The sequence below is a fragment of the Ambystoma mexicanum genome, chromosome 2q (genome assembly GCF_040938575.1).
Source record: "Ambystoma mexicanum isolate Mex_15411 chromosome 2q, UKY_AmexF1_1, whole genome shotgun sequence".
NCBI classification, from domain to species: Eukaryota; Metazoa; Chordata; class Amphibia; order Caudata; family Ambystomatidae; genus Ambystoma; species Ambystoma mexicanum.
Window position 1 is genome coordinate 150,454,104 of NC_090924.1, and position 14,551 is coordinate 150,468,654.

The 14,551-nt window shown below is 42.9% G+C and overlaps 1 protein-coding gene across 12 annotated transcripts in view; it reads left to right on the plus strand.

The window, feature by feature from the left end:
* OBSCN (obscurin, cytoskeletal calmodulin and titin-interacting RhoGEF) overlaps nucleotides 1-14,551 on the plus strand; it is a 3,169,051-nt gene that overhangs the window by 1,206,483 nt on the left and 1,948,017 nt on the right. For all 12 annotated transcript variants that reach the window (XM_069647058.1, XM_069647065.1, XM_069647061.1 and 9 more), the window contains 2 exons: nucleotides 8,442-8,708; nucleotides 9,627-9,893. In XM_069647058.1, the coding sequence (XP_069503159.1) occupies nucleotides 8,442-8,708; nucleotides 9,627-9,893 (534 nt within the window). The remainder of the gene's footprint in view (nucleotides 1-8,441; nucleotides 8,709-9,626; nucleotides 9,894-14,551) is intronic.

Here is a 14,551-nt window from a genome sequence, read left to right on the forward strand (position 1 = left end):
TCTGTTTTGCAGCAGTATCCTTAAAGCCCAACACGGCACGCTTATCCTGGCATAGGTGTGAAGGCTCCAATGGATGAGTTTTGCACAGTATTGGAGAACTATGTGCTTCAGCTCCACAGTCACAATGGCAGTAAATCAAGTATCATTTATATTTTGGATTGCGTGGTGCCGCCCGGGTACTTTTTAAATCGAGCCATCAAAGAATATGACATATAGATGATATTCTATAACACACTTTTCTCTCCACAGCTTGCTAATCATAGGACATGCTTTGCTTTATGAGGCAGGTGTAAAATCCTGGGTTATCCAGCTAGAAAAGAACCTGTAGTTTCGTGTTTATTCAGGTTTATTTTTCGCAACATTTTCATAGTGTCCAGTGGTCACCCTTCCATTAAATAGTAAGATTCTGATCTTTTTTATGTGAAGTATTTTGTTAACCTCTGACTTTACTCTCTTGTTATACATTTGGCTAGCATCTGGGGTCTTTAAAATTTTACATTTGCAAGTTTACGTGATTAACAAGTTAACTTTTGGGGGGTTTCTCCAGCCCCAACCAAGCCATGTAGATGTCCAGTGAAAAGGAATGACACTAGGTTTAGCACTCCTTTGTTGCTACTATAATGTGTATTTCACAAAGAAGTAGGATTCACTGCAGCTCAATTCACCCCTTCAGACGAATGATAGATACATACAATATTACATGTATCTAGCAGAAGTGTCTCTTCTTCACAGCCATGTTTTTTGCTTGGGGGCTGTGGTGAGAAAGCTGTTAGCTGCTTCACTATTATATTTTCTAGCCAAGTGAGACAATGAGGAAATCCTTACTTTTGAAATCTCTAGAGCATGTAGCTTACCTTAAAACTATAACTGCTTAACGAAGAGGGATATAAGAAAGTGAGGTAATAACTCTGCCTTCATGAAAGTGAGGCCCACAATGCATTGCCCGTGTTACTTATTCTTCTGACTGAGTAGTGCGGATATCCTTAAGTCACCTCTTTTCTCGCGCTCAGCCAGACAGTAACCACTAGAAACCTATAAAGGAGCAATCTGGACTCATTTGAGCTTCAGTATGTTGAAACGCTGTCATTATGTTGAAATGTTGAAGCCGTCACATTATTTAAAATTTTGAATTTCGAAAATGAAACACATTCGTGAACAGCACTATTGCCACAGCAGTGGGATTTTCATTTTACTAGGGTTTAAAACTCCCCCCTTTCTGGGAATTGACCCACTGCATACCTGTTAAGCATCCTCAGCCGTGTGACATTCCAAAGTCCGAGAAATGCGCATCCCTAGAAAACATTATACATGGATCAATAGGGCTGACATGTAAAAACACCCAGTGCTTAATGCAGTGCCTGGATGTTCAAGCTCTGAGGATGATCTCTGGGCTGATTGAGAATTTCAATTCTAGTGCGAGGTTGGACATACGCAGATTGCTTCAAACCGATCTGACTGTGTTTCATGGATGGATTTGCTTCACCTTTCCAGTTGTCCGAAAATGTATTTCCCTCACATTCCATGTTTACTCCTGCAAGCACAGAGGAAGGGCCTTTATCTGTAACTGTTCTCATGCAAACGCCCAGATGTCAAGCACATAAAAGTGGGTTGTGTCTATTGAGGTGATAGTTCATCATGAAAGTCAGCCAGTAGCATGTTGTACCGCCGCAACCAAACGCCATTGGCAACTGCTCTGCCAATTCACACCATTTCTTTTTCCTGCTCCTTGCAAAATATGAAAAAAATGGATTACTGAATTGCAGTTTCTGTCTACAGGTGCTAAACAAGCAATGCACGGGTTTACAGTTTGATGTGTACAGAATCATACCATTCTGTCAACTGGCGACGATGACTAAAACTGTGGTTTCTCCTTGCCACCTGCTGCTCCTAATGCCTATCTAGCCCAGGTCTCTGGGATGACCTGAATAGACACTAGGCGGACGATCGGCTTCTTTTACCCACATCTGCCACATCTCTGTGGCCGGTATCATTGCATCCATGGTGGCCTAATCTTGGAAATGAAAAGCACCCACTGTATAAATGCCGGCTGGGCTCAGTAGCATCATTCATTTGTGTAGTCTTTGAAGGAGACAGGGTGAGTTGATGCTCCCCTCACTTTGTGTGCCACTCTGATGCCTTTATTTCAGTTCCTTTCATTGTAAGTGACTCATTCTAATCCTAAACGTCCATGTTAGCGCTTAATGACAGGCACTGCCTGGTTCTCAGCTCTGACAGTTTTAGGCTGTGGGTGGGTTCTTAGACACAGAAAAATGAATGAATGCGCTCAGGATCGCACAGTTTCATCATCGGTACTAGGCAGGATTCTTATTCTCATCTTGCAGCTTCAAAATGATATTTTATTAATCAAGCCTTTCAAATTCTTAGTGCCAAGTTAAAGCACCTGCATACTTCAACAATTAAGTCTATGTCTTAAGAAATTCATAGGTTTGCGCTCTGAAGTGACCAACAGACAACATTTTTAGAGCTGGACAAAACTCCTATGTGAATGAATGAATTAATGCACGAATTAAGGGCACCTTCCAACTGAAGCCATTGAGATTTGATGTAATTTAGCAAAGTTATGTATTTTGTGCAAAGGGGCAGTTCATATGTGTGCCCTAAATGTCTTTAAGTGTTATTAATAAGGGGGCACAATATAGTTTGGATTGCAATATTTGGGAATGGCGATTACGCGTTTTATCTTGCTTCTTAGAAACATGATTTGAGAAGATTCTATCAAGCGTCGTTTGGCTGCATTTTCTCTGCGTCACCACTAGAAGATCCCCCAGATACTAGCATTCTTGGAGGAATGTTTAACCCTATCTGCCTCGTGTCTTCATCATGCACACTAAATAACTTTGGAAGGGATCTTCCTTTGATTTCACCAGACGCCACAGGTACTTTCATAATTCGCATTAACCCAAATTGTGGCCAGATAACAGCAGCAGAAAAGTCGATTTATATTCAAAACTTCTCGAATACGACATGCCGCACAATGCCACCGTCTTCTTAAACAGCCATAAGACACCACTTCCCAGCACAAATTCCCTTTGTTCTACTACCTTGCAGAAATCATAGTATTCATTTCATACAATAAAGAAAGTGGCAAAATGCATTTTCAATGTTTCCTTAGAAATGCTGTTTTGAGAAGTGCTCTTATTGTTTATTAAGTCATTCAAGAACAGTGCAGTGGTTTCATGAAAACGCTCAGACACCTTCTGCCAGCCCTGGAACTGCAAAGCTAATGACTGACCATCCAATTCCTAGTACTGTTCTAAATCGGGCTCTTTAAAGAAGAAATGTGCAAAACTCGAAGGCATCCAAAACTGGGCACGCACCTCATCCGAGGATTACATAATAAATTCACATCACTGGCTCCTCATCAAACAAAGCATTCCTTTCCAAGTAGTATGCATTATTCCTGAAGCCACCTACTGCCAAGGTCTCAAGTGCTCTCTGGCAAAGCGGATACATTCACAGCAAAAAGACACCCACGGTCATCCACCCAAGAAAAACATACTCCTCCAAAGTTTAGGCCTCAAAAGGCAGAAGGGAGAAGGCTGGCAGTCAAGGTGGGAGGGGGGTCTCTCTGACAACCTCCTCATCGACTTCAAATAGGAACCAGACCAACTTATGTTCTGCAAAAGCTTGAAAACTCTACTCTTCCATCAAGCTTTTGGCTCTGAGCTCCCTCAGCCTAGTTAACATTTCATCTGAGTACCGATTTTGATCAGCCCAATCCTAGCCCCTCCCAACAGTTCATCACTTACAGCCTGCTTCTTGTTTCCAGCACTCCATCTTCATTGATTTCTTGCAAAGTAATTTCCTATGTCCAAGTTCATGTACACTAGTCACAGGAAACCTTGAGTCTAGCCCTCTGTGTGGAAATGACCATAATCTCCTTCCCCTCTGTCTCCATCTTTTTTCCTCAGTGCTCTGAAACATTTTGCATGTAAGTGATTAGCCTTTACTGAAGTGAGTCTGCAAAAAAGGACTTTGCTGCGCTATGTACCACAAGTGGTACTGGAACTCAACTAGGTGATTGACATGGTGCTGGACTTCGAAGTGCAAAAGGCTGAGTGGCCTCACCAATATTGGATAATGTGTCCTACTGGTAGCAAGCACATTGATAGCTGAATTAAATGCATTGGCATGTTCGTTGACTGAAATAGCATGGAACAGAGCTCACAAACACGTAACAACCTGTTAAGCTTAGTTCTTGAATTGTGTGACAGCTTTCTTGAGGATCAGTTGTCAAATCGGCAGATGCAAGTGCAGCGAGAGACCCAAAGACAAGTCAAGCCACTGATGACACACAGAAACTAAACAATGCCTAAGCAAATGCTTGGTTTTGTAAATGAAAACATTTTTAAGCAGAATCCTTATTTTTCATAAAGTTGGAAAGTAGTTCTTAGATTTGCGGCTTCGATCTGAAGAGGAGAAACTGCAGCTTTGTAGGTAACACAAGCACGGAGGACTCGAATTGTCTGACATCCAGTGTCAGTGTTTCCGACATCTCAGGATTTTTCTTAGCACCCTTGTACTTGTTCTATTACATTCGCCATTTTACATTCAGCAATATATCACCGGAATGCAAAGAGAAAAAAATGGCTGTAGAAGCTAACATGCATGAATCGGAGATCTCTGTAGGCCACTTTGTCAGTCACCTTCATCTTCCCATAGATAGTTGTGGGCGCATGACAAGTTGACCTTGGCTTTGTCTCGTTTGGTGTCTTGAATGCCTCCTCTTTTGGTTATGTTGGGGTAGGCAACCTTTCACCCACCAGATGTTTTGGCCTCTCTTCCCAGCAGTCCCAGCCAGCAAGAAAGGTCTACAGAATTGGAATTTAGTAAGCAGAATGGATGGGCCATTGTAGATCTGTTCAGTGTTGCTATCTATGTGTATATGTTCTTACAAGATACGAGATGAAAGCAGCATAACTCTTTAGTAAGAGAAACTGAGCCCGGCTGAGCAGGACTGATCTTTTTGATGCATGTTCGCTCCAAATGTCTTTGTCATTATTGTTATGCGTTTTTCCTTCCTTTAATCCACTCTTTATAATAATCTAATTTCCATGCGGAAGTTCTTCACATGAATCCCATGGGTTGGGTAGTCTGCAAAATACGGAGTCAGTCTTACCGTGATACCATCCACTTAGCTGCACTTTACAGTCCCTTGCCAGCAGTGAACTGTCGGCTGGTTTACAGTTACATTAGTGCATTTGTGTTCCACTGTATTTTTCAGTCTGCAATTACGTCGGAGTGAGGGTACTGGTGGAGTGGTGCTTTATCGAAACTGTCTTTCCAAAATATTCACTACAGTGAAATGAAAAATGTCTTTAAATATAGAGGTAACATTTGAACTTGTGTCTCTGTTTGGTGTGTTTATCTACCCAAAGGAACGGGTACATCTCACATAAGAGGTTGGGCAGGGATATAAACCTAAAAAAGACATCTTGGTCCACATTCCACAAATGGGTGATCCATACCACCCAGAAGTAGGCATGCCTGCTGCCTGGCAATGTGAGCAGTCATTACAGAAGCCTGGTTTTGTTTGGTGAAGGCCTCCACCAGTGGAGAAGTGCTTCTTGTTTAGAGCACCAGAGTGACACCACCGGCACATAGTGTTCAAGCGACGCCACATTTGGATGGGCAGGTGCCCCATGCAAATTTGCTGATGCTGCCAGGTTCCCTTGGCTCCTTACACCATAGCGATATTACGGAGCAGACCGAAACTGGACAGAACAGCCCATGAGAAGACCAACTGGTCTTACTCCAGTGTTTTCTTTGGGGTACAAAGTTTCCTTGAGTCTCCTGGAGTCTACTGGAGAACCACATCACATGGGGGCATCACAGGCAGCTATTCCTGCACCAGGGCAAAATGACATACATACCTTCTTTCTGAGGGGACTTCCACATGACCCCCTTTGACACAGCAGAGGTATTTCAGTCGCCAGTCGTCAAGACTGTCTGGTGGAAAATACTGGGGTGAGGGTGGGACAGGGGGGCGGACTACATTTCCATAATGTGCATCCAGGTTTGCAAAGTTACATGCAGACCAGTTTGCCGCCAAGGACAATGAATGAAACAACTTAGAAAGCTGTTTCTGCATTCCTCTCTCTTTCTCTCGAATCTACATCATCACTGCGCCGCACGTAACTGCACCATGAAAGTGTTGACGCCAATTACTGTGCAGTGCATTGATCAGATAGATCACTTTTGCCCCCTGCCCCCAATTAGCCCACCCCACTTACCTTTACCGCAGCGCAGTTCTGTGTGTGTCGCCGACTCCCTTGTACCCCTGCGGCGTCAGTCCATCCCACTAAAAAAATGTTTCTTTTTCCTGATCCTCCGCTTAACGTAATGGACACCCCCGCAACCCTTCACTCATATTACTGGGAACAAGGAAAGCGGGGGACACCCCTGCAACCCCTGCCCCACTTGGGTGCAGTAATGGTAGTCGGCATACTCTAGAATGCCAACAGTGCAGTAAAAGCGAAGTCAGCATTTTAAAGTCACAGCAATGGTGTCATTTCTCTCCCTCCTCCATTTTCTTAATTTTGATCCATGTTCTTAATTTTGATCCATGCCTCACCAAGTCTGCAACTTTAAAAGAGTTCCAAAAGAGTAATGGAGTTCCATTGTTCCGTTAGAACTCTTGTTTGAGCTACCATGTTCTGCTTGTTGAACATGCTCTGATGGACATTTGTTTTTCTAACCAGGCTTAGTAAACACAGCAATTGACAAAGTGTAATGATATATGTTTAAGAATCCTTCCTGAAGTGAACATCCAATGGTAACCCTTCACAGTGGTTGAAGTGAGCGGGAACGGTCTGGAGCAGTGTTCCACTACTTTTATTTTTTACTGTTAACAGCTCCACTTCTTTTTGCTATCATTTTCACCATTCTGGAACGGTTTTTGTGAAGTTAAAGCATGCTTCTCCACTTTACCATCGGATATCAGTTACACCGAATCGATTTCAACTAAATTGGCTGTCAACCAGCATTTCTGTCACCCTTGGAAAATGTGTTGCACAATGCTCCTTTCCTTCCTACTCTGCCCCCCACTGCAGTCACAGTTCCACTACTTTTCCTTCAGCCAATCGATCACCGTAGAATTTAGAAAATGCCAGTGCGTTTACCTGTTAGCTTACATGTGCTTTGGAATGGGAATGCATTTTACAAAACACCAACTGGCTGTTAAAAATGCTTACCTCTTGCCAAGCCACCCACCTACAATACTAAAGCCGGTAGAAAAGCGAGACAATGCAAAACGCATGTCCCATCACTGCGGGTTCAAGTTCTCTCTCTGTAAGAAGTACAATGACAATTTCTTAAATTCACTGAGTATATTCTATTGTTACCAAACCATCCGGTTTTGTCAAAGCCATTGAGGATAAAATGTACACTGTGTTTACGTTTGTGAAATTGCATCACTAAAGATTCGTATGGTTCTGCAGAGCTGCACGCACTATGAATGAGCAGGTGAGTCTTCTAGCATAGCATGGCAGGGTCTTCCCACCACGTGCGTGCCGCAGAGTGGCTCCCATACACTTCGCTCCACTATTCCTTCCAGGGAAGTGGATGGAAATAGATGCTGATCGGATTCATGTCTGACATACTGCCTTCTCCGCTCGCACTGCCTGGGCCTGTAGGCTAACCGAGGCAGGCTGTAACAGTGATCTGTCATCACATTATTATTGTGGGGCAAAGGTCATGTAACATAGTGGGATGAATTAGATGCCCTGGACTTACAACTTCGGCTCATAAGGTAGACTTGAATTGGATCCTCACATGTTAGAAAGGGTCCAGTATAATTACTTCTACATTAGAGCCCTGGGGGGGGGGGGGCGTCATACACATACACATCGGTCTTCATGGTGGACAACCGTATTTGCCTACCACTTAATACATCACTTATTGTCACGCTATCACTCCATGACTGATAATAGCACAGTGCATATCATACTAGTCATCCCCTTAACCGGCACACCTCACCTCAAGAGTGTCAAGATTGTAGGTATTTTTAAAATGAAAAATCTAAAAATCTATGGGTTCATTGCCTCTCCCAATCTTGAAATCTGGATATTTTTGCAAAGATTACCTTGAGGCTCACATAGTGTGTAAAATGTTATCGTGTCATTTGTAATCCCTACAGGAAGTCTCCCCTGGGTGCATCAGTATAGCATACGTTGTCTGCAGAATATAACAGGTTTCTTGGGGGAACGTGTGTAGATACAGCTCTGCTTGATAGGATTTACAGGTTACTGAAAATGTGACATCATTACTTGTACCACACTCCATAATCGTTCAATCAGTTCCACAATTGTCTTTACAGAGAACGGCTAGCAGATGAATAATCTTCCTTCCTCGCAAGCTTTTCATAAACCGTGTGTTCTTTTTTCCTGTTTCTAAATCAACACTACCATTGTACCTTCTAGCTTTGCCTACACAGTTTAAAAAGGAGCTGGAAAGCCTTCAAGCTGTAGAGGACAGTACAGCGAGCCTAAGCTGTGAGCTAAGTAAGGCTGGGGCCTTGGTGCAATGGAGAAAAGAAGGTGTCACACTGAAGGCTGGCAGGAAGTATGAGATGGTGCAGAGTGATCTCTCTGCGGAACTCCTGGTGCATAGCCTTAGAGCTGAAGATGCAGGCCAATACACCTGCACCTCAGGAGACAATACTACAAAGGCTACGCTGACTGTGATTGGTAGGACTTGATTTTTCATGTGCTAATGCCAAATCCATTTCGATATCTAATATGGTTGGTCAAGTCACGTGGTGTTCAAATTCTCAGATCTCAAACCACTGTTTCTTTGGACATTCTTTTTTACTGGTTAATTTTCTTGAATCTTAATTTCTCATACAGATTAATAAATAAATACTAATCTCCTGGAATTGTGTTCCGGTCCCCCCCCCTTTTCATAATGTTGAACCTTTAACAACATTAACCCTGTCCTTTTAGTTGCAACTGCATTTACCCAGCAAAGTGTATTTCAGAGCATGACTGCTACAGTGTGACAGTTCCTGCACCCACGCCAATGTTTACATTAAAAGCTTTCTCGCTATCTTTTGCACATGCCTACACCCTTGCAGGCACACACATGCCATTTTTTTCTCGTCTGTCTGTCTCACTCTCTTACCCTTTTTCTTTCTCCCTACATTTTGGATGCACTACTTTTAATCATCTTTGATGGTCCTATGACCCCCATCAAGGGCATCCAGCTTTTGGTAAAACCTAAGACCAGTTCTGAGTTTCCTATTGGTTGACAATACAAACTTCGCATGAATAGCATCAGCACAATACACAAACCAGAACCCTGGGGGGTGGGGGAGAGGGTTGTCTGATATTGCAACAATAATCTTACTATTAGTTTGCCATAATGCTGAATGCTTACATGAGAACCGATCAGTAATAACTTACATGGCCTTGCTAATCTGGCAGTTGGGAGGGGGGTGCCTATTATGTATGGGCTAAACATTCACTTCTCTGTGTACAAGGCTCATGAAAAGTCAGATCTTTGGAAGTGATTGTGTGTGAGTGTGTGTGTGTGTGTGTGTGTGTGTGTTCTGATTTACATGGAAATGTACGCTAGCTAATCCAGAGCACTTGTTTACCCACATCTAGCCCTTCCAGCCCTTTTCAAAGAGGAACTGCAGGACACATCAGCCACACAAGGTGAAACAGCCACGCTCCGCTGTGAGCTGACGAAGCCTGATGTTCCCGTGAAATGGAGCAAAGATTGCAAGTTGCTGCGTGCCAGTGATAAGCATGTGATAAAGCAGGCCGGCTCTGTGGCAGAGTTACTGATCCACAAGCTGGTGCACGAAGATGCCGGGGACTACAGTTGTGACACTGGAGATCAGAAAACAGCAGCTACATTGACAGTAAATGGTAAGAGAAGGACCTGTGGCCTCAGTTACATTTCACACAGAGCATGTACCTGCAGACAATGATGGCTAACGGTGCGTGTAGTTTTTATGATTGTGGTCTTGTGTCAAAAAACAAACACTTATCAATGCAACTTAAATGTTCATCATGGCCTAAAAACCTAAATGCAATTGCCACATCAGGTTAATTTAAGGCAATTTCAGAAAAGTACATTATTCCTCCAAACGTATACATGTACTAAAAGACATACATTGCACAAAAGACAATGAGCCTGATTTACAAAAGCATTTTTGAGTGTGATATTCCATTGAAAAACGCTTTGTAAATCAGGCTCAATATCTGCCATTTATCAATGCAATAATTACAATTAAAGGCATCAATAACATTTTCAGTTTTCATTACTAATCCTCGAGCGAATTGTCAGAGCAACTTTTAAATAATTTTCCATTGCATATTACACAGTAATATACCGGTCTTCATTCCCTAAAACCCTCCTCCTTAAAAAAGGTATTTAAAAACTATTCCTGATATCGTCATATATGGGGCAATAAAAAGAAAATGCATAACCGCTGAAATTGTTGTGGAAGGGTTCAAAGAGAAATGTTAACATTAAATTGAATAGATTTACTGACAAGCTTCATATCGCAAAGTAACACATATCAACGGCAAAAAATTGCACAAGACATTTAACAGAAATTAACATAATCATTTCATAAACTGCCCGTCAACACTGCTGGTAGAGCTTCTACCATTTTTTACAACTTCGAGCAGCATGTTTTGACATACAACGTTTTGTGTGTTCCTGGCATTCTAAAACGGTGTCCAATGATAAAGTTGCCTGGGAAATGGCCGCCAGGTGGTGAGATTTCCCCAAAAGTGCATCCTCAGTAAAATCATACACTTTCCCCAAATATTCTAGGATTGGAGTTTATAATATAAAATGATAGCCCTCCTAGAATATTTGGGGAAAGTATTTTAGGGGTCAGCAAATAAAAGTCGCCATTATCACATAGAAGCCATAAAAATCGGTGTGTCGATGTGACGAAAATATTCTAGTAGGAAATGCTGCTTTAGCCAAAAATGTACGCCTGCAGGCTATCTTGTAAGAGATTCTCATGTCAAACTGCTAACCCCACCTCTCATAGGTTGCCCCCCTGCACCAGTTTACCACTGCAATTGTGTTGTGTGTTCGTTTAATTCAATTCAAACATCACACTCATGCCCTTAGTCCCATTGCCACCAAATCAATTGACCTCATAGGTACTAGTTATTGTTTCCACTGCTGATTTGTTTCTTTAAAGGGGACTACAAGCTTTCCACGGCTTTCAATAATATATGGCTTTGGGTATAACTATTCAAAACAGCAATTTAACATATTGGAACTTTCAAAATACATTTATAGATTCTGCTTTAACATACTGGTAGATGATTTCTCATTCTTAGAACCAAGTTAGGTCTGTCGATTACTAAGGTACAATCAACCTCAACTATTTGATCCGCAGAATAATAAGCACACATATCACTAGGTGAAGATAACTGTTTGCTGTATACCTTAGGAGGAGGGCACAGCCCTGTGAAAGGTGTAATGTATTGAGCTATTTCAATTAATGCACAATACCTGCTAAAACACAACAATACATTTCAAAATGTCCATTTGGTATTAATGCTCACAACGAGTATCTTCTATTTTCAGTATGGTTGGTTGATTGTTAATAAAAAGTAATTTAGCAGATTTACATACTGCGTAGGCCTTACTTTTAACAGAGGATTGAGGCATTGATTTACAATTGGATTAAAATGCATAGAGATTGTCCTGCTTCAAAACGTTAAGAGCTCTTAAACCCTTGACCACAGAGCATGGGTGTGTGCCTGCTGCATGAAAAGGTTCAGTCTAGCTTTGAAACTCTTCTGATGGGAATCATTGCTAATGTCAATCACCTTTCTTACCCCCACTAACTTACATCTCCATTTCTTTCCCCCTTACACTACACATAAAGTCATCTCTCACATACAGTAGTGACCTGCCTCTGAAATACCACAATAACGGAGCAATGCCATTACATCTCTAGTTCTGTCCACACACATGGCAGAGGCTTAATCACTCTAGGGACATATGATAACAGTGTGGCACAGTGGCCAATGGCCACGGCACGTGGACATTAACAGTAGGTTCTGCAAGTATGGGCGCTGGGGCAAGGGCATGGGCCTCTTGCTATCAACAGCATGAACTGCAGGTAGGGTCAGTGTATCTGGGACATATTATTTAAATGCCATTACACAGTTACAATGTTTACAGGCATAGCTGAAGACAGTGCTTGAAGGGTGCCTGAATGGTCAATCTATGTAATTTAAAAACAAAAATCAACGTATTCACCACTAAGACAGCTATTTAAAGTAAGTCATATTTACCTGGTATGTGTAGTGAACCAGAAGAGGGACTCAGACAATTGCAGTCCATTCTCAAAGGGTTATTATTGAAAATAAAAGAGAGAAAACGCCTAATTGGCCCTATCGCTTTGTTTTCTCCACCTAACAAAAGAAAAACTAAAGTTGCCGTTAAAGTCCAAAATGAAGTTCTTCAGTCTGAATCCTATCCATTGACTGGCCATATCACTTTAGAAAAAGACATCCAACTAAAAGGGAAATGGGAGGCTTTGTTCAATAGCCTCAACAGGGTGTCCGCTTGGCCCAAAAAATACTTGATGTGCTTGGGTTTTCAAAAGTTCCTTTTTCACAACACAGGATATTCTTCCTAGTCTTTGTATCAAGTTAGTTTCTTTGATAACAGGAAACAGTTAAATTAATTCTCCTAGGATTTATTGAAAACAACCAAAATAGACCTCTGTACCGTCTGTTACTTGCTCAGTCTTAGTTCATTGTGTCCATACCTCTTTCTCGACCCCCCTTTCATTGGATGTTTGCACCCACGGGTTTCTCAGGCTACCATAACCTTGATAGCTTTCACAGCTCTTAATCACAATGTTCACACTTTTCTCTGTCCACTTTTCAAAGGGTATTTGCACATTCAGGTTTCTCAGGCTCCCGTAACCTTGATAGCTTTCACATCCATTAATCACAAGGTGTGTAACTTTTTTCGGTATCCTCTCGGTTGGGTTTCTCAGGCTCCCGTAACCTCATTGGTTTTACCTGCGACTGCCCGTCTCTGTAGCTATGGTCCGACATATGTGGAGCTCAGGGACTCGGGCTCCCTCCAAGGATCTGGTCTCGGAATCATCAGTCAGTCAGTCATCCAAACTTTAGTTTTACATCCTAATACAGAAGCTAAATCGACAAAATCATAATCAGCCCAAGATACCTTGGGTATGTCAAGAGAAAGGAAAAAGATAATACATAACAATCCAAAATGAAAGAAAACCAGCCTGTGATCGGGGTAACGCCAAGTCAAGCGGGTCCATCTGCGTTAGTCCCACTTCTCATCGCCCTATAGGGACGGGGTTCGCATCAGTAAGGGGTGTATAGGATCGGGTAGTATCAGATACTTCAGAATGGCCATCCGGGCCTTGCTGGAGATACTGGCTCCTTGAGATTCCGCCCTTGTTTAGGCAACCATCCCACCGCTAACTTCCCAAGACCCCTTTAGCCACTCTTCAGTTCCAGAATGCCAGTTTCACAGTGTCATAGGGGCTCAAACCATTATTTCGCAATCTGGCACATGGATTCTCTTGTGACAAAGGTACAACTTTTTGTGGTCCGCAGCCAGTGCAGACACTTGTTCAGTAGAGCGTCCTTTGGTTCATTCATACTCTCTACCAGTTTTGGGACCCCATGGAGGTAGACTAAGCAGGGCCGGATCCACCCATACCATATTGCTTAGAGGTGCTCCCCCTGCAATAGGGGTTGTATACTACTGGGGCTTTCACGCTTGGATCATTTGGACAACAGAGTGGCTGCCCTGCAATTGAGGAGGGCGTAGACTTATGATAGGATGCTCTGGGGCGTCCTTGGAGGAGGTTTCTGGATTCTCTAGAGGCATTAAGATGGGGCATTTTCAACGGAACCCTATTATAGGGGACAACGTGTTTCTTGGACGTTACTGAGTTCACACAGTCCATGTCCGTGGCGTGCTCCAAACGTAAGACGACGGAGTCCTGACAGACAGTAAGAGATTCCCCTTTAGCATTGCTTCTCCCCTCCAATGTTTTTCAGCTACTCCCAAGAGCAATTTACTATTGGCTATCAGCTCAATCAGCACCAGTTCACATTTGCAACCCTTAGAACGAACACCCTTAGTAGGCCCAGTGGTGAACGAGTTGGCGCCATAGGCAGCCATGGTATCGGTTGGATTAGACTTTCCCAGATGGGGTTAGATGTGGAGAGGAGCTGGTCCCAGGGCTTATGGAATGGTGATCCTTGCTCACAGTGCTGCTGGAAGAACCCACAGAGCTGGTAACGGGTTTGACAATGGTGGCAATGGTGGCAATGGTGGCAATGGTGGCAATGGACGCCTTGTCCACCTTGTCCACTAAACCCAAGAGACTAGAAGCTTCAGTGCGCATAGGATGGCCAACATGAGAGACCGTGCTTGGTGCAGTAGCCAGGGCCGGGCCAGTGTATCCTAAGGTGGAACCAGGTAGCAAGAGGATGTAGGGGGGGAGTTCCCCAGCGCTGTTGCTAATGAGTTCGCTAAACCTCGGCAAAGG